Source organism: Procambarus clarkii, chromosome 7 (assembly GCF_040958095.1).
Source record: "Procambarus clarkii isolate CNS0578487 chromosome 7, FALCON_Pclarkii_2.0, whole genome shotgun sequence".
Classification (NCBI taxonomy): domain Eukaryota; kingdom Metazoa; phylum Arthropoda; class Malacostraca; order Decapoda; family Cambaridae; genus Procambarus; species Procambarus clarkii.
Window position 1 is genome coordinate 23687829 of NC_091156.1, and position 25961 is coordinate 23713789.

General features: G+C 52.2%; 1 protein-coding gene across 1 annotated transcript in view; it reads left to right on the top strand.

The window, feature by feature from the left end:
* The window catches only part of LOC123761449 (high-affinity choline transporter 1-like), a 1078813-nt gene that overhangs the window by 1011189 nt on the left and 41663 nt on the right, over nt 1-25961 (top strand). The window contains exon 12 of the mRNA XM_069313981.1: nt 2418-2521. Within this exon, the coding sequence (XP_069170082.1) occupies nt 2418-2521 (104 nt within the window). The remainder of the gene's footprint in view (nt 1-2417; nt 2522-25961) is intronic.

Sequence of the window (25961 nt, forward strand, 5' to 3'; positions counted from 1 at the left end):
TTCTGGCTCTTGGAGAGGGGCTTAACGTCACACGTTTAGGGGATGCGGCTCCAACACTTAGCCTCGTTGTTACGTGCACACACCCACTCGAGCCGCTGTGATTCCCCACTCTCTCCTTATGTGATATGATCTCAATCCCCTTTGACTAATTAGTTTTCCGTTCTACCCTGTCCACAGCTGTGGCTTTTGGTTCTTTCTCTCTCTCTCTCCTTCTTTCCTACTTCCTGGGAAGCCTCACTAGGACAAGGGCAAACACCAGCTAACTTTTCTTTCTTTTCTTCTTTCCTTTCACTGTCGATGGTAATTGAAAAATCAATTCTCCAAAATTTATTTTTATTTCTAGTCTGATGTGACACTTGAGCGCGTTTCGTAATAACTGATTACATTTTCAAAGACTTTAGTTTACACACACACAACTATAACCTGCAAACACTAAACAGAGTTCTACTCTGCTATAATTCAAAAGGCTTTTCATTTTATATACCTGCATTTGGGTGAAGTGATATGCTATAACAGTTTTGGATGAGGTGAAAACAAACTTTCAACACAAGATAGAACACGAAATATTGGGTAAATTTAAAGGGGAAGAATGGAAGTAAATGCAAAGGGCCTATTGGCGCATATTTCTTGATGCTTCTATATTGATGCGGAGTCTTCAAGTGGGTAGAATATAGTTGTGCATTAATTGGCTGTTGATTGCTGGTGTTGACTTCTTAATGTGTAGTGCTTCACAGATATCAAGCCGCCTGCTATCGCTGTATCTATCGATGATTTCCGTATTTTTTGTTAAGACTTCTCTGGTGATGGTCTGGTTGTAGGAAGAGATTATATGTTCCTTAATGGAGCCCTGTTGCTTATGCATCGTTAATCGCCTGGAAAGAGATGTTGTTGTCTTGCCTATATACTGAGTTCTTTGAGGCTTATAGTCCCCAAGTGGGCATTTGAAGGCATAGACGACATTGGTCTCTTTTAAAGCGTTCTGCTTTGTGTCTGGAGAGTTTTTTCATGAGTAGGTTGGCCGTTTTCTTGGTTTTATAGTAAATCGTCAATTGTATCTTCTGAATTTTGTCTGTAGGGATAACGTTTCTATTAACAATATCTTTCAGGACCCTTTCCTGAGTTTGATTAGCTGTGGAAAAGAAGTTCTTGTAAAATAGTCTAATATGGGGTACAGGTGTTGTGTTAGTTGTCTCTTCAGAGGTTGCATGGCATTTCACCTTCCTTCTTATGATGTCTTCAACGAAACCATTGGAGAAGCTGTTGTTGACTAGGACCTGCCTTACCCTACAAAGTTCTTCATCGACTTGCTTCCATCCTGAGCTGTGGCTGAGAGCACGGTCGACATAAGCGTTAACAACACTCCTCTTGTACCTGTCTGGGCAGTCACTGTTGGCATTGAGGCACATTCCTATGTTTGTTTCCTTAGTGTAGACTGCAGTGTGGAAACCTCCGCTCCTTTCCATGACTGTTAAATCTAGAAAGGGCAGCTTCCCATCCTTCTCCATCTCGTAAGTGAAACGCAACACAGAATTCCGCTCAAATGCCTCCTTCAGCTCCTGCAGATGTTTGACATCAGGTACCTGTGTAAAAATGTTGTCAACATACCTGCAGTATATGGCCGGTTTCAAGTTCATGTCGAAAAAGACTTTTTGTTCGATGGTACCCATGTAGAAGTTCGCAAACAGGACACCTAGGGGAGAAACCATGGCGACCCCATCTACTTGCTTATGCATGTGCCCATCCGGGCTCAAGAAGGGTGCCTCTTTAGTACAAGCTTGGAGTAGTTTCCTTAGAAACTAAGGAAACTACTCCAAGCTCACAATTACGATCAATTACCGGCAATCACTGTAAACTGGCTAAATTTGGGCTTACCACAAAATGTCTCCTGCAGGGCGCTCTCCCTCTGATGGAGTCTGACCAGGGCGCTCCCACGCCCCACGAAAATGTCTCTGGGAGGCTTCACAAACTCTCCTTGCCGTCCAGGACTTGACACCAAACGTTCCCATCTCGATTCCACAGCGGGAACATCTGTACACTTCCTTTCTCTTGAAGGAATATCACGTAGGGGTTCCTCTCTGACAGGAGCTCACACGGAGCGCAGCTTCCTCTCACGATGTCTGGTACTCAAGTGGGGGTCAAAGCCCTCCAGAAGCGAGCCTCACACCCCTTCAGCAAATTATCCACATCTCATAACCAGTCATTTCCTTATTTTCTTATTCACTGCCCATATTCTTAAATTGTTTGTAAAATTTACCCAATTATTTTTACATATATATATCTTCATGTCAGTATATCTCCGACCTCCTAGTCAGGTCAGGCTTGATAGAATAATTCTCAAAGGGGAGACTCGTTTTTTCGGCTACCTGGGATCATGACACCAGTGACTAGGAAGTACTGATGGCTGTGTTGTGTTGCAGGCCAGTGACTGGGAGGTGCTGATGGTGACGCGAGTGTCGGTGGTGGTTGTTGCAGGCGCCGCTACGGTGGTGGCCATCAAGAGCAACTCCATCTACGTACTCATGTAAGTGGTGCTGCTCCTTTATTACCCCCTGCCCTCCCCCGCCACTAGTGTAGGGGTCCCCCCAGCCCTCCCCAGCCACTAGTGTAGGGGTCCCCCCAGCCACTAGTGTAGGGGTCCCCCCAGCCCTCCCCAGCCACTAGTGTAGGGGTCCCCCCAGCCACTAGTGTAGGGGTCCCCCCAGCCCTCCCCAGCCACTAGTGTAGGGGTCCCCCCAGCCCTCCCCAGCCACTAGTGTAGGGGACCCCCAGCCCTCCCCAGCCACTAGTGTAGGGGTCCCCCCATCCCTCCCCAGCCACTAGTGTAGGGGTCCCCCCAGCCCTCCCCAGCCACTAGTGTAGGGGTCCCCCAGCCCTATCCAGCCACTAGTAAAGGGGTCCCCCCCAGCCCTCCCCAGCCACTAGAGTAGGGGTCCCCCTGCCCTCCCCAGCCACTAGTGTAGGGGTCCCCCCAGCCACTACTGTAGGGGTCCCCCCCAGCCCTCCCCAGCCACTAGTGTAGGGGTCCCCCCAGCCCTCCCCAGCCACTAGTGTAGGGGTCCCCCCAGCCCTCCCCAACCACTAGTGTAGGGGTCCCCCCCAGCCCTCCCCAGCCACTAGTGTAGGGGTCCCCCTGCCCTCCCCAGCCACTAGTGTAGGGGTCCCCCTGCCCTCCCCAGCCACTAGTGTAGGGGTCCCCCTGCCCTCCCCAGCCACTAGTGTAGGGGTCCCCCAGCCCTCCCCAGCCACTAGTGTAGGGGCCGGTCCCCCCTGCCCTCCCCAGCCACTAGTGTAGGGGTCCCCCTGTCCTCCCAGCCACTAGTGTAGTAGTCCCCCGCCACTAGTGTAGGGGTCCCCCTGCCCTCCCCAGCCACTAGTGTAGGGGTCCCCCTGCCCTCCCCCGCCACTAGTGTAGGGGTCCCCCTGCCCTCCCCAGCCACTAGTGTAGGGGTCCCCCTGCCCTCCCCAGCCACTAGTGAAGTGGACCGTGTCCTTCCCCAGCTACCAGTATAATGAACCGTCTCCTCCCCCAGCTACCAGTTTAATGAACCGTCTCCTCCCCCAGCTACCAGTATAATGAGCCGTCTCCTCCCCCAGCTACCAGTATAATGAACCGTCTACTCCCCAGCTACCAGTATAATGAACCGTCTCCTCCCCTGCTACCAGTATAATGAACCGTTTCCTCACCCAGCTACCAGTATAATGAGCCGTCTTCTTCCCCAGCTACCAGTATAATGAGCCGTCTCCTCCCCCAGCTACCAGTATAATGAGCCGTCTCCTCCCTTCAGCTACCTGTATAATGAACCGTCTCCTCCCCCAGCTACCAGTATAATGAGCCTTCTCCTCCCCCAGCTACCAGTATAATGAGTCGTCTCCTCCCCCAGCTACCAGTATAATGAGCCGTCTCCTCCCCCAGCTACCAGTATAATGAGCCGTCTCCTCCCCAGCTACCAGTATAATGAACCGTCTCCTCCCCAGCTACCAGTATAATGAGCCGTCTCCTCCCCCAGCTACCAGTATAATGAACCGTCTCCTCCCCCAGCTACCTGAATAATGAACCGTCTCCTCCCCCAGCTACCAGTATAATGAACCGTCTCCTCCCCCAGCTACCAGTATAATGAACCGTCTCCTCCCCCAGCTACCAGTATAATGAACCGTCTCCTCCCCCAGCTACCAGTATAATGAACCGTCTCCTTCCCCAGCTACCAGTATAATGAACCATCTCCTCCCCCAGCTACCAGTATAATGAACCGTCTCCTCCCCCAGCTACCAGTATAATGAACCGTCTCCTCCCCCCAGCTACCTGAATAATGAGCCGTCTCCTCCCCCAGCTACCAGTATAATGAACCGTCTCCTCCCCCAGTTACCAGTATAATGAACCGTCTCCTCCCCCAGCTACCAGTATAATGAACCGACTCCTCCCCCAGCTACCAGTATAATGAGCCGTCTCCTCCCCCAGCTACCAGTATAATGAGCCGTCTCCTCCCCCAGCTACCAGTATAATGAGCCGTCTCCTCCCTTTAGCTACCTGTATAATGAACCGTCTCCTCCCCCAGCTACCAGTAGAATGAGCCGTCTCCTCCCTCAGCTACCAGTATAATGAGCCGTCTCCTCCCCCAGCTACCAGTAGAATGAGCCGTCTCCTCCCCCAGCTACCAGTATAATGAGCCGTCTCCTCCCCCAGCTACCAGTATAATGAGCCATCTCCTCCCCCAGCTACCAGTATAATGAGCCGTCTCCTCCCTTCAGCTACCTGTATAATGAACCGTCTCCTCCCCCCAGCTACCAGTATAATGAGACTTCTCCTCTCCCAGCTACCAGTTTAATGAACCGTCTCCTCCCCCAGCTACCAGTATAATGATCCGTCTCCTCCCCCAGCTACCAGTATAATGAACCGTCTCCTCCCCCAGCTACCAGTATAATGAACCGTCTCCTCCCCCAGCTACCAATATAATGAACCGTCACCTCCCCCAGCTACCTGAATAATGAGCCATCTCCTCCCCCAGCTACCAGTATAATGAGCCGTCTCCTCCCTTCAGCTACCTGTATAATGAACCGTCTCCTCCCTCAGCTACCAGTATAATGAGCCGTCTCCTCCCCCAGCTACCAGTAGAATGAGCCGTCTCCTCCCCCAGCTACCAGTATAATGAGCCGTCTCCTCCCCCAGCTACCAGTATAATGAGCCATCTCCTCCCCCAGCTACCAGTATAATGAGCCGTCTCCTCCCTTCAGCTACCTGTATAATGAACCGTCTCCTCCCCCCAGCTACCAGTATAATGAGACTTCTCCTCTCCCAGCTACCAGTTTAATGAACCGTCTCCTCCCCCAGCTACCAGTATAATGATCCGTCTCCTCCCCCAGCTACCAGTATAATGAACCGTCTCCTCCCCCAGCTACCAGTATAATGAACCGTCTCCTCCCCCAGCTACCAATATAATGAACCGTCACCTCCCCCAGCTACCTGAATAATGAGCCGTCTCCTCCCCCAGCTACCAGTATAATGAACCGTCTCCTCCCCCAGTTACCAGTATAATGAACCGTCTCCTCCCCCAGCTACCAGTATAATGAACCGTCTCCTCCCCCAGCTACCAGTATAATGAACCGTCTTCTCCCCCAGCTACCAGTATAATGAGCCGTCTCCTCCCCCCCCGCTACCAGTATAATGAGCCGTCTCCTTCCCTCAGCTACCTGTATAATGAACCGTCTCCTCCCCCCAGCTACCAGTATAATGAGCCTTCTCCTCTCCCAGCTACCAGTATAATGAGCCGTCTCCTCCCCCAGCTACCAGTATAATGAGCCGTCTCCTCCCCCAGCTACCAGTATAATGAACCGTCTCCTCCCCCAGCTACCAGTATAATGAGCCTTCTCCTCTCCCAGCTACCAGTATAATGAGCCTTCTCCTCTCCCAGCTACCAGTATAATGAACCGTCTCCTCCCCCAGCTACCAGTATAATGAACCGTCTCCTCCCCCAGCTACCAGTATAATGAGCCGTCTCCTCCCCCTGCTACCAATATAATGAACCGTCTCCTCCCCTGCTACCAATATAATGAACCGTCTCCTCCCCCAGCTACCAGTATAATGAACCGTCTCCTCCCCCAGCTACCAATATAATGAGTCGTCTCCTCCCCCAGCTACCAGTATAATGAGCCATCTCCTCCCCCAGCTACCAGTATAATGAGCCGTCTCCTCCCTTTAGCTACCTGTATAATGAACCGTCTCCTCCCCCAGCTACCAGTAGAATGAGCCGTCTCCTCCCTCAGCTACCAGTATAATGAGCCGTCTCCTCCCCCAGCTACCAGTAGAATGAGCCGTCTCCTCCCCCAGCTACCAGTATAATGAGCCGTCTCCTCCCCCAGCTACCAGTATAATGAGCCGTCTCCTCCCCCAGCTACCAGTATAATGAGCCGTCTCCTCCCTTCAGCTACCTGTATAATGAACCGTCTCCTCCCCCCAGCTACCAGTATAATGAGACTTCTCCTCTCCCAGCTACCAGTTTAATGAACCGTCTCCTCCCCCAGCTACCAGTATAATGATCCGTCTCCTCCCCCAGCTACCAGTATAATGAACCGTCTCCTCCCCCAGCTACCAGTATAATGAACCGTCTCCTCCCCCAGCTACCAATATAATGAACCGTCACCTCCCCCAGCTACCTGAATAATGAGCCGTCTCCTCCCCCAGCTACCAGTATAATGAACCGTCTCCTCCCCCAGTTACCAGTATAATGAACCGTCTCCTCCCCCAGCTACCAGTATAATGAACCGTCTCCTCCCCCAGCTACCAGTATAATGAACCGTCTTCTCCCCCAGCTACCAGTATAATGAGCCGTCTCCTCCCCCCCCGCTACCAGTATAATGAGCCGTCTCCTTCCCTCAGCTACCTGTATAATGAACCGTCTCCTCCCCCCAGCTACCAGTATAATGAGCCTTCTCCTCTCCCAGCTACCAGTATAATGAGCCGTCTCCTCCCCCAGCTACCAGTATAATGAGCCGTCTCCTCCCCCAGCTACCAGTATAATGAACCGTCTCCTCCCCCAGCTACCAGTATAATGAGCCTTCTCCTCTCCCAGCTACCAGTATAATGAGCCTTCTCCTCTTCCAGCTACCAGTATAATGAACCGTCTCCTCCCCCAGCTACCAGTATAATGAACCGTCTCCTCCCCCAGCTACCAGTATAATGAGCCGTCTCCTCCCCCTGCTACCAATATAATGAACCGTCTCCTCCCCCTGCTACCAATATAATGAACCGTCTCCTCCCCCAGCTACCAGTATAATGAACCGTCTCCTCCCCCAGCTACCAATATAATGAGTCGTCTCCTCCCCCAGCTACCAGTATAATGAGCCGTCTCCTCCCCCAGCTACCAATATAATGAACCGTCTCCTCCCCCAGCTACCTGTATAATGAGCCTTCTCCTCTCCCAGCTACCAGTATAATGAGCCGTCTCCTCCCCAGCTACCAATATAATGAACCGTCTCCTCCCCCCAGCTACCTGTATAATGAGCCTTCTCCTCTCCCAGCTACCATTATAATGAGTCGTCTCCTCTCCCAGCTACCAGTATAATGAGCCTTCTCCTCTCCCAGCTACCAGTATAATGAACCGTCTCCTCCCCCAGCTACCAGTATAATGATCCGTCTCCTCCCCCAGCTACCAGTATAATGAACCGTCTCCTCCCCCAGCTACCAGTATAATGAACCGTCTCCTCCCCCAGCTACCAATATAATGAACCGTCTCCTCCCCCAGCTACCAGTATAATGAACCGTCTCCTCCCCCAGCTACCTGTATAATGAGCCTTCTCCTCTCCCAGCTACCAGTATAATGAGTCGTCTCCTCTCCCAGCTACCAGTATAATGAGCCTTCTCCTCTCCCAGCTACCAGTATAATGAGCCTTCTCCTCTCCCAGCTACCAGTAAAATGAGCCGTCTCCTCCCCCAGCTACCAGTATAATGAACCGTCTCCTCCCCCAACTACCAGTATAATGAGCCGTCTCCTCCCCCTGCTACCAATATAATGAACCGTCTCCTCCCCCTGCTACCAATATAATGAACCGTCTCCTCCCCCAGCTACCAGTATAATGTACCGTCTCCTCCCCCAGCTACCAATATAATGAACCGTCTCCTCCCCCAGCTACCAGTATAATGAACCGTCTCCTCCCCCCAGCTACCAGTATAATGAGCCTTCTCCTCCCCCAGCTACCAGTATAATGAGTCGTCTCCTCCCCCAGCTACCAGTATAATGAGCCTTCTCCTCCCCCAGCTACCAGTATAATGAGCCGTCTCCTCCCACAGCTACCAGTATAATGAGCCGTCTCCTCCCCCAGCTACCAGTATAATGAACCGTCACCTCCCCCAGCTACCTGAATAATGAGCCGTCTCCTCCCCCAGCTACCAGTATAATGAACCGTCTCCTCCCCCAGTTACCAGTATAATGAATCGTCTCCTCCCCCAGCTACCAGTATAATAAACCGTCTCCTCCCCAGCTACCAGTATAATGAACCGTCTTCTCCCCCAGCTACCAGTATAATGAGCCGTCTCCTTCCCTCAGCTACCTGTATAATGAACCGTCTCCTCCCCCCAGCTACCAGTATAATGAGCCTTCTCCTCTCCCAGCTACCAGTATAATGAGCCGTCTCCTCCCCCCGCTACCAGTATAATGAGCCGTCTCCTCCCCCAGCTACCAGTATAATGAACCGTCTCCTCCCCCAGCTACCAGTATAATGAGCCTTCTCCTCTCCCAGCTACCAGTATAATGAGCCTTCTCCTCTCCCAGCTACCAGTATAATGAACCGTCTCCTCCCCCAGCTACCAGTATAATGAACCGTCTCCTCCCCCAGCTACCAGTATAATGAGCCGTCTCCTCCCCCTGCTACCAATATAATGAACCGTCTCCTCCCCCTGCTACCAATATAATGAACCGTCTCCTCCCCCAGCTACCAGTATAATGAACCGTCTCCTCCCCCAGCTACCAATATAATGAGTCGTCTCCTCCCCCAGCTACCAGTATAATGAGCCGTCTCCTCCCCCAGCTACCAATATAATGAACCGTCTCCTCCCCCAGCTACCTGTATAATGAGCCTTCTCCTCTCCCAGCTACCAGTATAATGAGCCGTCTCCTCCCCAGCTACCAATATAATGAACCGTCTCCTCCCCCCAGCTACCTGTATAATGAGCCTTCTCCTCTCCCAGCTACCATTATAATGAGTCGTCTCCTCTCCCAGCTACCAGTATAATGAGCCTTCTCCTCTCCCAGCTACCAGTATAATGAACCGTCTCCTCCCCCAGCTACCAGTATAATGATCCGTCTCCTCCCCCAGCTACCAGTATAATGAACCGTCTCCTCCCCCAGCTACCAGTATAATGAACCGTCTCCTCCCCCAGCTACCAATATAATGAACCGTCTCCTCCCCCAGCTACCAGTATAATGAACCGTCTCCTCCCCCAGCTACCTGTATAATGAGCCTTCTCCTCTCCCAGCTACCAGTATAATGAGTCGTCTCCTCTCCCAGCTACCAGTATAATGAGCCTTCTCCTCTCCCAGCTACCAGTATAATGAGCCTTCTCCTCTCCCAGCTACCAGTATAATGAGCCGTCTCCTCCCCCAGCTACCAGTATAATGAACCGTCTCCTCCCCCAGCTACCAGTATAATGAGCCGTCTCCTCCCCCTGCTGCCAATATAATGAACCGTCTCCTCCCCCTGCTACCAATATAATGAACCGTCTCCTCCCCCAGCTACCAGTATAATGAACCGTCTCCTCCCCCAGCTACCAATATAATGAACCGTCTCCTCCCCAGCTACCAGTATAATGAACCGTCTCCTCCCCCAGCTACCAGTATAATGAGCCGTCTCCTCCCCAGCTACCAATATAATGAACCGTCTCCTCCCCCCAGCTACCTGTATAATGAGCCTTCTCCTCTCCCAGCTACCATTATAATGAGTCGTCTCCTCTCCCAGCTACCAGTATAATGAGCCTTCTCCTCTCCCAGCTACCAGTATAATGAACCGTCTCCTCCCCCAGCTACCAGTATAATGATCCGTCTCCTCCCCCAGCTACCAGTATAATGAACCGTCTCCTCCCCCAGCTACCAGTATAATGAACCGTCTCCTCCCCCAGCTACCAATATAATGAACCGTCTCCTCCCCCAGCTACCAGTATAATGAACCGTCTCCTCCCCCAGCTACCTGTATAATGAGCCTTCTCCTCTCCCAGCTACCAGTATAATGAGTCGTCTCCTCTCCCAGCTACCAGTATAATGAGCCTTCTCCTCTCCCAGCTACCAGTATAATGAGCCTTCTCCTCTCCCAGCTACCAGTAAAATGAGCCGTCTCCTCCCCCAGCTACCAGTATAATGAACCGTCTCCTCCCCCAGCTACCAGTATAATGAGCCGTCTCCTCCCCCTGCTACCAATATAATGAACCGTCTCCTCCCCCTGCTACCAATATAATGAACCGTCTCCTCCCCCAGCTACCAGTATAATGTACCTTCTCCTCCCCCAGCTACCAATATAATGAACCGTCTCCTCCCCCAGCTACCAGTATAATGAACCGTCTCCTCCCCCCAGCTACCAGTATAATGAGCCTTCTCCTCCCCCAGCTACCAGTATAATGAGTCGTCTCCTCCCCCAGCTACCAGTATAATGAGCCTTCTCCTCCCCCAGCTACCAGTATAATGAGCCGTCTCCTCCCACAGCTACCAGTATAATGAGCCGTCTCCTCTCCCAGCTACCAGTATAATGAACCGTCACCTCCCCCAGCTACCTGAATAATGAGCCGTCTCCTCCCCCAGCTATCAGTATAATGAACCGTCTCCTCCCCCAGTTACCAGTATAATGAATCGTCTCCTCCCCCAGCTACCAGTATAATAAACCGTCTCCTCCCCAGCTACCAGTATAATGAACCGTCTTCTCCCCCAGCTACCAGTATAATGAGCTGTCTCCTCCCCCCCCGCTACCAGTATAATGAGCCGTCTCCTTCCCTCAGCTACCTGTATAATGAACCGTCTCCTCCCCCCAGCTACCAGTATAATGAGCCTTCTCCTCTCCCAGCTACCAGTATAATGAGCCGTCTCCTCCCCCCGCTACCAGTATAATGAGCCGTCTCCTCCCCCAGCTACCAGTATAATGAACCGTCTCCTCCCCCAGCTACCAGTATAATGAGCCTTCTCCTCTCCCAGCTACCAGTATAATGAGCCTTCTCCTCTCCCAGCTACCAGTATAATGAACCGTCTCCTCCCCCAGCTACCAGTATAATGAACCGTCTCCTCCCCCCAGCTACCTGTATAATGAGCCTTCTCCTCCCCCTGCTACCAATATAATGAACCGTCTCCTCTCCCAGCTACCAGTATAATGAGCCTTCTCCTCCCCCAGCTACCAGTATAATGAACCGTCTCCTCCCCCAGCTACCAGTATAATGAGCCGTCTCCTCCCCCTGCTACCAATATAATGAACCGTCTCCTCCCCCTGCTACCAATATAATGAACCGTCTCCTCCCCCAGCTACCAGTATAATGAACCGTCTCCTCCCCCAGCTACCAATATAATGAGTCGTCTCCTCCCCCAGCTACCAGTATAATGAGCCATCTCCTCCCCCAGCTACCAGTATAATGAGCCGTCTCCTCCCTTTAGCTACCTGTATAATGAACCGTCTCCTCCCCCAGCTACCAGTAGAATGAGCCGTCTCCTCCCTCAGCTACCAGTATAATGAGCCGTCTCCTCCCCCAGCTACCAGTAGAATGAGCCGTCTCCTCCCCCAGCTACCAGTATAATGAGCCGTCTCCTCCCCCAGCTACCAGTATAATGAGCCGTCTCCTCCCCCAGCTACCAGTATAATGAGCCGTCTCCTCCCTTCAGCTACCTGTATAATGAACCGTCTCCTCCCCCCAGCTACCAGTATAATGAGACTTCTCCTCTCCCAGCTACCAGTTTAATGAACCGTCTCCTCCCCCAGCTACCAGTATAATGATCCGTCTCCTCCCCCAGCTACCAGTATAATGAACCGTCTCCTCCCCCAGCTACCAGTATAATGAACCGTCTCCTCCCCCAGCTACCAATATAATGAACCGTCACCTCCCCCAGCTACCTGAATAATGAGCCGTCTCCTCCCCCAGCTACCAGTATAATGAACCGTCTCCTCCCCCAGTTACCAGTATAATGAACCGTCTCCTCCCCCAGCTACCAGTATAATGAACCGTCTCCTCCCCCAGCTACCAGTATAATGAACCGTCTTCTCCCCCAGCTACCAGTATAATGAGCCGTCTCCTCCCCCCCCGCTACCAGTATAATGAGCCGTCTCCTTCCCTCAGCTACCTGTATAATGAACCGTCTCCTCCCCCCAGCTACCAGTATAATGAGCCTTCTCCTCTCCCAGCTACCAGTATAATGAGCCGTCTCCTCCCCCAGCTACCAGTATAATGAGCCGTCTCCTCCCCCAGCTACCAGTATAATGAACCGTCTCCTCCCCCAGCTACCAGTATAATGAGCCTTCTCCTCTCCCAGCTACCAGTATAATGAGCCTTCTCCTCTTCCAGCTACCAGTATAATGAACCGTCTCCTCCCCCAGCTACCAGTATAATGAACCGTCTCCTCCCCCAGCTACCAGTATAATGAGCCGTCTCCTCCCCCTGCTACCAATATAATGAACCGTCTCCTCCCCCTGCTACCAATATAATGAACCGTCTCCTCCCCCAGCTACCAGTATAATGAACCGTCTCCTCCCCCAGCTACCAATATAATGAGTCGTCTCCTCCCCCAGCTACCAGTATAATGAGCCGTCTCCTCCCCCAGCTACCAATATAATGAACCGTCTCCTCCCCCAGCTACCTGTATAATGAGCCTTCTCCTCTCCCAGCTACCAGTATAATGAGCCGTCTCCACCCCAGCTACCAATATAATGAACCGTCTCCTCCCCCCAGCTACCTGTATAATGAGCCTTCTCCTCTCCCAGCTACCATTATAATGAGTCGTCTCCTCTCCCAGCTACCAGTATAATGAGCCTTCTCCTCTCCCAGCTACCAGTATAATGAACCGTCTCCTCCCCCAGCTACCAGTATAATGATCCGTCTCCTCCCCCAGCTACCAGTATAATGAACCGTCTCCTCCCCCAGCTACCAGTATAATGAACCGTCTCCTCCCCCAGCTACCAATATAATGAACCGTCTCCTCCCCCAGCTACCAGTATAATGAACCGTCTCCTCCCCCAGCTACCTGTATAATGAGCCTTCTCCTCTCCCAGCTACCAGTATAATGAGTCGTCTCCTCTCCCAGCTACCAGTATAATGAGCCTTCTCCTCTCCCAGCTACCAGTATAATGAGCCTTCTCCTCTCCCAGCTACCAGTAAAATGAGCCGTCTCCTCCCCCAGCTACCAGTATAATGAACCGTCTCCTCCCCCAACTACCAGTATAATCAGCCGTCTCCTCCCCCTGCTACCAATATAATGAACCGTCTCCTCCCCCTGCTACCAATATAATGAACCGTCTCCTCCCCCAGCTACCAGTATAATGTACCGTCTCCTCCCCCAGCTACCAATATAATGAACCGTCTCCTCCCCCAGCTACCAGTATAATGAACCGTCTCCTCCCCCCAGCTACCAGTATAATGAGCCTTCTCCTCCCCCAGCTACCAGTATAATGAGTCGTCTCCTCCCCCAGCTACCAGTATAATGAGCCTTCTCCTCCCCCAGCTACCAGTATAATGAGCCGTCTCCTCCCACAGCTACCAGTATAATGAGCCGTCTCCTCCCCCAGCTACCAGTATAATGAACCGTCACCTCCCCCAGCTACCTGAATAATGAGCCGTCTCCTCCCCCAGCTACCAGTATAATGAACCGTCTCCTCCCCCAGTTACCAGTATAATGAATCGTCTCCTCCCCCAGCTACCAGTATAATAAACCGTCTCCTCCCCAGCTACCAGTATAATGAACCGTCTTCTCCCCCAGCTACCAGTATAATGAGCCGTCTCCTTCCCTCAGCTACCTGTATAATGAACCGTCTCCTCCCCCCAGCTACCAGTATAATGAGCCTTCTCCTCTCCCAGCTACCAGTATAATGAGCCGTCTCCTCCCCCCGCTACCAGTATAATGAGCCGTCTCCTCCCCCAGCTACCAGTATAATGAACCGTCTCCTCCCCCAGCTACCAGTATAATGAGCCTTCTCCTCTCCCAGCTACCAGTATAATGAGTCTTCTCCTCTCCCAGCTACCAGTATAATGAACCGTCTCCTCCCCCAGCTACCAGTATAATGAACCGTCTCCTCCCCCAGCTACCAGTATAATGAGCCGTCTCCTCCCCCTGCTACCAATATAATGAACCGTCTCCTCCCCCTGCTACCAATATAATGAACCGTCTCCTCCCCCAGCTACCAGTATAATGAACCGTCTCCTCCCCCAGCTACCAATATAATGAGTCGTCTCCTCCCCCAGCTACCAGTATAATGAGCCGTCTCCTCCCCCAGCTACCAATATAATGAACCGTCTCCTCCCCCAGCTACCTGTATAATGAGCCTTCTCCTCTCCCAGCTACCAGTATAATGAGCCGTCTCCTCCCCAGCTACCAATATAATGAACCGTCTCCTCCCCCCAGCTACCTGTATAATGAGCCTTCTCCTCTCCCAGCTACCATTATAATGAGTCGTCTCCTCTCCCAGCTACCAGTATAATGAGCCTTCTCCTCTCCCAGCTACCAGTATAATGAACCGTCTCCTCCCCCAGCTACCAGTATAATGATCCGTCTCCTCCCCCAGCTACCAGTATAATGAACCGTCTCCTCCCCCAGCTACCAGTATAATGAACCGTCTCCTCCCCCAGCTACCAATATAATGAACCGTCTCCTCCCCCAGCTACCAGTATAATGAACCGTCTCCTCCCCCAGCTACCTGTATAATGAGCCTTCTCCTCTCCCAGCTACCAGTATAATGAGTCGTCTCCTCTCCCAGCTACCAGTATAATGAGCCTTCTCCTCTCCCAGCTACCAGTATAATGAGCCTTCTCCTCTCCCAGCTACCAGTATAATGAGCCGTCTCCTCCCCCAGCTACCAGTATAATGAACCGTCTCCTCCCCCAGCTACCAGTATAATGAGCCGTCTCCTCCCCCTGCTGCCAATATAATGAACCGTCTCCTCCCCCTGCTACCAATATAATGAACCGTCTCCTCCCCCAGCTACCAGTATAATGAACCGTCTCCTCCCCCAGCTACCAATATAATGAACCGTCTCCTCCCCAGCTACCAGTATAATGAACCGTCTCCTCCCCCAGCTACCAGTATAATGAGCCGTCTCCTCCCCAGCTACCAATATAATGAACCGTCTCCTCCCCCCAGCTACCTGTATAATGAGCCTTCTCCTCTCCCAGCTACCATTATAATGAGTCGTCTCCTCTCCCAGCTACCAGTATAATGAGCCTTCTCCTCTCCCAGCTACCAGTATAATGAACCGTCTCCTCCCCCAGCTACCAGTATAATGATCCGTCTCCTCCCCCAGCTACCAGTATAATGAACCGTCTCCTCCCCCAGCTACCAGTATAATGAACCGTCTCCTCCCCCAGCTACCAATATAATGAACCGTCTCCTCCCCCAGCTACCAGTATAATGAACCGTCTCCTCCCCCAGCTACCTGTATAATGAGCCTTCTCCTCTCCCAGCTACCAGTATAATGAGTCGTCTCCTCTCCCAGCTACCAGTATAATGAGCCTTCTCCTCTCCCAGCTACCAGTATAATGAGCCTTCTCCTCTCCCAGCTACCAGTAAAATGAGCCGTCTCCTCCCCCAGCTACCAGTATAATGAACCGTCTCCTCCCCCAGCTACCAGTATAATGAGCCGTCTCCTCCCCCTGCTACCAATATAATGAACCGTCTCCTCCCCCTGCTACCAATATAATGAACCGTCTCCTCCCCCAGCTACCAGTATAATGTACCTTCTCCTCCCCCAGCTACCAATATAATGAACCGTCTCCTCCCCCAGCTACCAGTATAATGAACCGTCTCCTCCCCCCAGCTACCAGTATAATGAGCCTTCTCCTCCCCCAGCTACCAGTATAATGAGTCGTCTCCTCCCCCAGCTACCAGTATAATGAGCCTTCTCCTCCCCCAGCTACCAGTATAATGAGCCGTCTCCTCCCACAGCTACCAGTATAATGAGCCGTCTCCTCTCCCAGCTACCAGTATAATGAACCGTCACCTCCCCCAGCTACCTGAATAATGAGCCGTCTCCTCCCCCAGCTATCAGTATAATGAACCGTCTCCTCCCCCAGTTACCAGTATAATGAATCGTCTCCTCCCCCAGCTACCAGTATAATAAACCGTCTCCTCCCCAGCTACCAGTATAATGAACCGTCTTCTCCCCCAGCTACCAGTATAATGAGCTGTCTCCTCCCCCCCCGCTACCAGTATAATGAGCCGTCTCCTTCCCTCAGCTACCTGTATAATGAACCGTCTCCTCCCCCCAGCTACCAGTATAATGAGCCTTCTCCTCTCCCAGCTACCAGTATAATGAGCCGTCTCCTCCCCCCGCTACCAGTATAATGAGCCGTCTCCTCCCCCAGCTACCAGTATAATGAACCTTCTCCTCCCCCAGCTACCAGTATAATGAGCCTTCTCCTCTCCCAGCTACCAGTATAATGAGCCTTCTCCTCTCCCAGCTACCAGTATAATGAACCGTCTCCTCCCCCAGCTACCAGTATAATGAACCGTCTCCTCCCCCCAGCTACATGTATAATGAGCCTTCTCCTCCCCCTGCTACCAATATAATGAACCGTCTCCTCTCCCAGCTACCAGTATAATGAGCCTTCTCCTCTCCCAGCTACCAGTATAATGAGTCGTCTCCTCCCCCAGCTACCAGTATAATGAGCCTTCTCCTCCCCCAGCTACCAGTATAATGAGCCGTCTCCTCCCACAGCTACCAGTATAATGAGCCGTCTCCTCCCCCAGCTACCAGTATAATGAACCGTCACCTCCCCCAGCTACCTGAATAATGAGCCGTCTCCTCCCCCAGCTATCAGTATAATGAACCGTCTCCTCCCCCAGTTACCAGTATAATGAATCGTCTCCTCCCCCAGCTACCAGTATAATAAACCGTCTCCTCCCCAGCTACCAGTATAATGAACCGTCTTCTCCCCCAGCTACCAGTATAATGAGCTGTCTCCTCCCCCCCGCTACCAGTATAATGAGCCGTCTCCTTCCCTCAGCTACCTGTATAATGAACCGTCTCCTCCCCCCAGCTACCAGTATAATGAGCCTTCTCCTCTCCCAGCTACCAGTATAATGAGCCGTCTCCTCCCCCCGCTACCAGTATAATGAGCCGTCTCCTCCCCCAGCTACCAGTATAAAGAACCGTCTCCTCCCCCAGCTACCAGTATAATGAGCCTACTCCTCTCCCAGCTACCAGTATAATGAGCCTTCTCCTCTCCCAGCTACCAGTATAATGAACCGTCTCCTCCCCCAGCTACCAGTATAATGAACCGTCTCCTCCCCCAGCTACCTGTATAATGAGCCTTCTCCTCTCCCAGCTACCATTATAATGAGTCGTCTCCTCTCCCAGCTACCAGTATAATGAGCCTTCTCCTCTCCCAGCTACCAGTATAATGAACCGTCTCCTCCCCCAGCTACCAGTATAATGATCCGTCTCCTCCCCCAGCTACCAGTATAATGAACCGTCTCCTCCCCCAGCTACCAGTATAATGAACCGTCTCCTCCCCCAGCTACCAATATAATGAACCGTCTCCTCCCCCAGCTACCAGTATAATGAACCGTCTCCTCCCCCAGCTACCTGTATAATGAGCCTTCTCCTCTCCCAGCTACCAGTATAATGAGTCGTCTCCTCTCCCAGCTACCAGTATAATGAGCCTTCTCCTCTCCCAGCTACCAGTATAATGAGCCTTCTCCTCTCCCAGCTACCAGTATAATGAGCCGTCTCCTCCCCCAGCTACCAGTATAATGAACCGTCTCCTCCCCCAGCTACCAGTATAATGAGCCGTCTCCTCCCCCTGCTGCCAATATAATGAACCGTCTCCTCCCCCTGCTACCAATATAATGAACCGTCTCCTCCCCCAGCTACCAGTATAATGAACCGTCTCCTCCCCCAGCTACCAATATAATGAGTCGTCTCCTCCCCCAGCTACCAGTATAATGAGCCATCTCCTCCCCCAGCTACCAGTATAATGAGCCGTCTCCTCCCTTTAGCTACCTGTATAATGAACCGTCTCCTCCCCCAGCTACCAGTAGAATGAGCCGTCTCCTCCCTCAGCTACCAGTATAATGAGCCGTCTCCTCCCCCAGCTACCAGTAGAATGAGCCGTCTCCTCCCCCAGCTACCAGTATAATGAGCCGTCTCCTCCCCCAGCTACCAGTATAATGAGCCGTCTCCTCCCCCAGCTACCAGTATAATGAACCGTCTCCTCCCCCAGCTACCAGTATAATGAGCCTTCTCCTCTCCCAGCTACCAGTATAATGAGCCTTCTCCTCTCCCAGCTACCAGTATAATGAACCGTCTCCTCCCCCAGCTACCAGTATAATGAACCGTCTCCTCCCCCCAGCTACCTGTATAATGAGCCTTCTCCTCCCCCTGCTACCAATATAATGAACCGTCTCCTCTCCCAGCTACCAGTATAATGAGCCTTCTCCTCCCCCAGCTACCAGTATAATGAACCGTCTCCTCCCCCAGCTACCAGTATAATGAGCCGTCTCCTCCCCCTGCTACCAATATAATGAACCGTCTCCTCCCCCTGCTACCAATATAATGAACCGTCTCCTCCCCCAGCTACCAGTATAATGAACCGTCTCCTCCCCCAGCTACCAATATAATGAGTCGTCTCCTCCCCCAGCTACCAGTATAATGAGCCATCTCCTCCCCCAGCTACCAGTATAATGAGCCGTCTCCTCCCTTTAGCTACCTGTATAATGAACCGTCTCCTCCCCCAGCTACCAGTAGAATGAGCCGTCTCCTCCCTCAGCTACCAGTATAATGAGCCGTCTCCTCCCCCAGCTACCAGTAGAATGAGCCGTCTCCTCCCCCAGCTACCAGTATAATGAGCCGTCTCCTCCCCCAGCTACCAGTATAATGAGCCGTCTCCTCCCCCAGCTACCAGTATAATGAGCCGTCTCCTCCCTTCAGCTACCTGTATAATGAACCGTCTCCTCCCCCCAGCTACCAGTATAATGAGACTTCTCCTCTCCCAGCTACCAGTTTAATGAACCGTCTCCTCCCCCAGCTACCAGTATAATGATCCGTCTCCTCCCCCAGCTACCAGTATAATGAACCGTCTCCTCCCCCAGCTACCAGTATAATGAACCGTCTCCTCCCCCAGCTACCAATATAATGAACCGTCACCTCCCCCAGCTACCTGAATAATGAGCCGTCTCCTCCCCCAGCTACCAGTATAATGAACCGTCTCCTCCCCCAGTTACCAGTATAATGAACCGTCTCCTCCCCCAGCTACCAGTATAATGAACCGTCTCCTCCCCCAGCTACCAGTATAATGAACCGTCTTCTCCCCCAGCTACCAGTATAATGAGCCGTCTCCTCCCCCCCGCTACCAGTATAATGAGCCGTCTCCTTCCCTCAGCTACCTGTATAATGAACCGTCTCCTCCCCCCAGCTACCAGTATAATGAGCCTTCTCCTCTCCCAGCTACCAGTATAATGAGCCGTCTCCTCCCCCAGCTACCAGTATAATGAGCCGTCTCCTCCCCCAGCTACCAGTATAATGAACCGTCTCCTCCCCCAGCTACCAGTATAATGAGCCTTCTCCTCTCCCAGCTACCAGTATAATGAGCCTTCTCCTCTTCCAGCTACCAGTATAATGAACCGTCTCCTCCCCCAGCTACCAGTATAATGAACCGTCTCCTCCCCCAGCTACCAGTATAATGAGCCGTCTCCTCCCCCTGCTACCAATATAATGAACCGTCTCCTCCCCCTGCTACCAATATAATGAACCGTCTCCTCCCCCAGCTACCAGTATAATGAACCGTCTCCTCCCCCAGCTACCAATATAATGAGTCGTCTCCTCCCCCAGCTACCAGTATAATGAGCCGTCTCCTCCCCCAGCTACCAATATAATGAACCGTCTCCTCCCCCAGCTACCTGTATAATGAGCCTTCTCCTCTCCCAGCTACCAGTATAATGAGCCGTCTCCTCCCCAGCTACCAATATAATGAACCGTCTCCTCCCCCCAGCTACCTGTATAATGAGCCTTCTCCTCTCCCAGCTACCATTATAATGAGTCGTCTCCTCTCCCAGCTACCAGTATAATGAGCCTTCTCCTCTCCCAGCTACCAGTATAATGAACCGTCTCCTCCCCCAGCTACCAGTATAATGATCCGTCTCCTCCCCCAGCTACCAGTATAATGAACCGTCTCCTCCCCCAGCTACCAGTATAATGAACCGTCTCCTCCCCCAGCTACCAATATAATGAACCGTCTCCTCCCAGCTACCAGTATAATGAACCGTCTCCTCCCCCAGCTACCTGTATAATGAGCCTTCTCCTCTCCCAGCTACCAGTATAATGAGTCGTCTCCTCTCCCAGCTACCAGTATAATGAGCCTTCTCCTCTCCCAGCTACCAGTATAATGAGCCTTCTCCTCTCCCAGCTACCAGTAAAATGAGCCGTCTCCTCCCCCAGCTACCAGTATAATGAACCGTCTCCTCCCCCAACTACCAGTATAATGAGCCGTCTCCTCCCCCTGCTACCAATATAATGAACCGTCTCCTCCCCCTGCTACCAATATAATGAACCGTCTCCTCCCCCAGCTACCAGTATAATGTACCGTCTCCTCCCCCAGCTACCAATATAATGAACCGTCTCCTCCCCCAGCTACCAGTATAATGAACCGTCTCCTCCCCCCAGCTACCAGTATAATGAGCCTTCTCCTCCCCCAGCTACCAGTATAATGAGTCGTCTCCTCCCCCAGCTACCAGTATAATGAGCCTTCTCCTCCCCCAGCTACCAGTATAATGAGCCGTCTCCTCCCACACTTACCAGTATAATGAGCCGTCTCCTCCCCCAGCTACCAGTATAATGAACCGTCACCTCCCCCAGCTACCTGAATAATGAGCCGTCTCCTCCCCCAGCTACCAGTATAATGAACCGTCTCCTCCCCCAGTTACCAGTATAATGAATCGTCTCCTCCCCCAGCTACCAGTATAATAAACCGTCTCCTCCCCAGCTACCAGTATAATGAACCGTCTTCTCCCCCAGCTACCAGTATAATGAGCCGTCTCCTTCCCTCAGCTACCTGTATAATGAACCGTCTCCTCCCCCCAGCTACCAGTATAATGAGCCTTCTCCTCTCCCAGCTACCAGTATAATGAGCCGTCTCCTCCCCCCGCTACCAGTATAATGAGCCGTCTCCTCCCCCAGCTACCAGTATAATGAACCGTCTCCTCCCCCAGCTACCAGTATAATGAGCCTTCTCCTCTCCCAGCTACCAGTATAATGAGCCTTCTCCTCTCCCAGCTACCAGTATAATGAACCGTCTCCTCCCCCAGCTACCAGTATAATGAACCGTCTCCTCCCCCAGCTACCAGTATAATGAGCCGTCTCCTCCCCCTGCTACCAATATAATGAACCGTCTCCTCCCCCTGCTACCAAAATAATGAACCGTCTCCTCCCCCAGCTACCAGTATAATGAACCGTCTCCTCCCCCAGCTACCAATATAATGAGTCGTCTCCTCCCCCAGCTACCAGTATAATGAGCCGTCTCCTCCCCCAGCTACCAATATAATGAACCGTCTCCTCCCCCAGCTACCTGTATAATGAGCCTTCTCCTCTCCCAGCTACCAGTATAATGAGCCGTCTCCTCCCCAGCTACCAATATAATGAACCGTCTCCTCCCCCCAGCTACCTGTATAATGAGCCTTCTCTCCCAGCTACCATTATAATGAGTCGTCTCCTCTCCCAGCTACCAGTATAATGAGCCTTCTCCTCTCCCAGCTACCAGTATAATGAACCGTCTCCTCCCCCAGCTACCAGTATAATGATCCGTCTCCTCCCCCAGCTACCAGTATAATGAACCGTCTCCTCCCCCAGCTACCAGTATAATGAACCGTCTCCTCCCCCAGCTACCAATATAATGAACCGTCTCCTCCCCCAGCTACCAGTATAATGAACCGTCTCCTCCCCCAGCTACCTGTATAATGAGCCTTCTCCTCTCCCAGCTACCAGTATAATGAGTCGTCTCCTCTCCCAGCTACCAGTATAATGAGCCTTCTCCTCTCCCAGCTACCAGTATAATGAGCCTTCTCCTCTCCCAGCTACCAGTATAATGAGCCGTCTCCTCCCCCAGCTACCAGTATAATGAACCGTCTCCTCCCCCAGCTACCAGTATAATGAGCCGTCTCCTCCCCCTGCTGCCAATATAATGAACCGTCTCCTCCCCCTGCTACCAATATAATGAACCGTCTCCTCCCCCAGCTACCAGTATAATGAACCGTCTCCTCCCCCAGCTACCAATATAATGAACCGTCTCCTCCCCAGCTACCAGTATAATGAACCGTCTCCTCCCCCAGCTACCAGTATAATGAGCCGTCTCCTCCCCAGCTACCAATATAATGAACCGTCTCCTCCCCCCAGCTACCTGTATAATGAGCCTTCTCCTCTCCCAGCTACCATTATAATGAGTCGTCTCCTCTCCCAGCTACCAGTATAATGAGCCTTCTCCTCTCCCAGCTACCAGTATAATGAACCGTCTCCTCCCCCAGCTACCAGTATAATGATCCGTCTCCTCCCCCAGCTACCAGTATAATGAACCGTCTCCTCCCCCAGCTACCAGTATAATGAACCGTCTCCTCCCCCAGCTACCAATATAATGAACCGTCTCCTCCCCCAGCTACCAGTATAATGAACCGTCTCCTCCCCCAGCTACCTGTATAATGAGCCTTCTCCTCTCCCAGCTACCAGTATAATGAGTCGTCTCCTCTCCCAGCTACCAGTATAATGAGCCTTCTCCTCTCCCAGCTACCAGTATAATGAGCCTTCTCCTCTCCCAGCTACCAGTAAAATGAGCCGTCTCCTCCCCCAGCTACCAGTATAATGAACCGTCTCCTCCCCCAGCTACCAGTATAATGAGCCGTCTCCTCCCTCTGCTACCAATATAATGAACCGTCTCCTCCCCCTGCTACCAATATAATGAACCGTCTCCTCCCCCAGCTACCAGTATAATGTACCTTCTCCTCCCCCAGCTACCAATATAATGAACCGTCTCCTCCCCCAGCTACCAGTATAATGAACCGTCTCCTCCCCCCAGCTACCAGTATAATGAGCCTTCTCCTCCCCCAGCTACCAGTATAATGAGTCGTCTCCTCCCCCAGCTACCAGTATAATGAGCCTTCTCCTCCCCCAGCTACCAGTATAATGAGCCGTCTCCTCCCACAGCTACCAGTATAATGAGCCGTCTCCTTTCCCAGCTACCAGTATAATGAACCGTCACCTCCCCCAGCTACCTGAATAATGAGCCGTCTCCTCCCCCAGCTATCAGTATAATGAACCGTCTCCTCCCCCAGTTACCAGTATAATGAATCGTCTCCTCCCCCAGCTACCAGTATAATAAACCGTCTCCTCCCCAGCTACCAGTATAATGAACCGTCTTCTCCCCCAGCTACCAGTATAATGAGCTGTCTCCTCCCCCCCCGCTACCAGTATAATGAGCCGTCTCCTTCCCTCAGCTACCTGTATAATGAACCGTCTCCTCCCCCCAGCTACCAGTATAATGAGCCTTCTCCTCTCCCAGCTACCAGTATAATGAGCCGTCTCCTCCCCCCGCTACCAGTATAATGAGCCGTCTCCTCCCCCAGCTACCAGTATAATGAACCGTCTCCTCCCCCAGCTACCAGTATAATGAGCCTTCTCCTCTCCCAGCTACCAGTATAATGAGCCTTCTCCTCTCCCAGCTACCAGTATAATGAACCGTCTCCTCCCCCAGCTACCAGTATAATGAACCGTCTCCTCCCCCCAGCTACCTGTATAATGAGCCTTCTCCTCCCCCTGCTACCAATATAATGAACCGTCTCCTCTCCCAGCTACCAGTATAATGAGCCTTCTCCTCTCCCAGCTACCAGTATAATGAGTCGTCTCCTCCCCCAGCTACCAGTATAATGAGCCTTCTCCTCCCCCAGCTACCAGTATAATGAGCCGTCTCCTCCCACAGCTACCAGTATAATGAGCCGTCTCCTCCCCCAGCTACCAGTATAATGAACCGTCACCTCCCCCAGCTACCTGAATAATGAGCCGTCTCCTCCCCCAGCTATCAGTATAATGAACCGTCTCCTCCCCCAGTTACCAGTATAATGAATCGTCTCCTCCCCCAGCTACCAGTATAATAAACCGTCTCCTCCCCAGCTACCAGTATAATGAACCGTCTTCTCCCCCAGCTACCAGTATAATGAGCTGTCTCCTCCCCCCCCGCTACCAGTATAATGAGCCGTCTCCTTCCCTCAGCTACCTGTATAATGAACCGTCTCCTCCCCCCAGCTACCAGTATAATGAGCCTTCTCCTCTCCCAGCTACCAGTATAATGAGCCGTCTCCTCCCCCCGCTACCAGTATAATGAGCCGTCTCCTCCCCCAGCTACCAGTATAATGAACCGTCTCCTCCCCCAGCTACCAGTATAATGAGCCTTCTCCTCTCCCAGCTACCAGTATAATGAGCCTTCTCCTCTCCCAGCTACCAGTATAATGAACCGTCTCCTCCCCCAGCTACCAGTATAATGAACCGTCTCCTCCCCCAGCTACCTGTATAATGAGCCTTCTCCTCTCCCAGCTACCATTATAATGAGTCGTCTCCTCTCCCAGCTACCAGTATAATGAGCCTTCTCCTCTCCCAGCTACCAGTATAATGAACCGTCTCCTCCCCCAGCTACCAGTATAATGATCCGTCTCCTCCCCCAGCTACCAGTATAATGAACCGTCTCCTCCCCCAGCTACCAGTATAATGAACCGTCTCCTCCCCCAGCTACCAATATAATGAACCGTCTCCTCCCCCAGCTACCAGTATAATGAACCGTCTCCTCCCCCAGCTACCTGTATAATGAGCCTTCTCCTCTCCCAGCTACCAGTATAATGAGTCGTCTCCTCTCCCAGCTACCAGTATAATGAGCCTTCTCCTCTCCCAGCTACCAGTATAATGAGCCTTCTCCTCTCCCAGCTACCAGTATAATGAGCCGTCTCCTCCCCCAGCTACCAGTATAATGAACCGTCTCCTCCCCCAGCTACCAGTATAATGAGCCGTCTCCTCCCCCTGCTGCCAATATAATGAACCGTCTCCTCCCCCTGCTACCAATATAATGAACCGTCTCCTCCCCCAGCTACCAGTATAATGAACCGTCTCCTCCCCCAGCTACCAATATAATGAGTCGTCTCCTCCCCCAGCTACCAGTATAATGAGCCATCTCCTCCCCCAGCTACCAGTATAATGAGCCGTCTCCTCCCTTTAGCTACCTGTATAATGAACCGTCTCCTCCCCCAGCTACCAGTAGAATGAGCCGTCTCCTCCCTCAGCTACCAGTATAATGAGCCGTCTCCTCCCCCAGCTACCAGTAGAATGAGCCGTCTCCTCCCCCAGCTACCAGTATAATGAGCCGTCTCCTCCCCCAGCTACCAGTATAATGAGCCGTCTCCTCCCCCAGCTACCAGTATAATGAGCCGTCTCCTCCCTTCAGCTACCTGTATAATGAACCGTCTCCTCCCCCAGCTACCAGTATAATGAGACTTCTCCTCTCCCAGCTACCAGTTTAATGAACCGTCTCCTCCCCCAGCTACCAGTATAATGATCCGTCTCCTCCCCCAGCTACCAGTATAATGAACCGTCTCCTCCCCCAGCTACCAGTATAATGAACCGTCTCCTCCCCCAGCTACCAATATAATGAACCGTCACCTCCCCCAGCTACCTGAATAATGAGCCGTCTCCTCCCCCAGCTACCAGTATAATGAACCTTCTCCTCCCCCAGTTACCAGTATAATGAACCGTCTCCTCCCCCAGCTACCAGTATAATG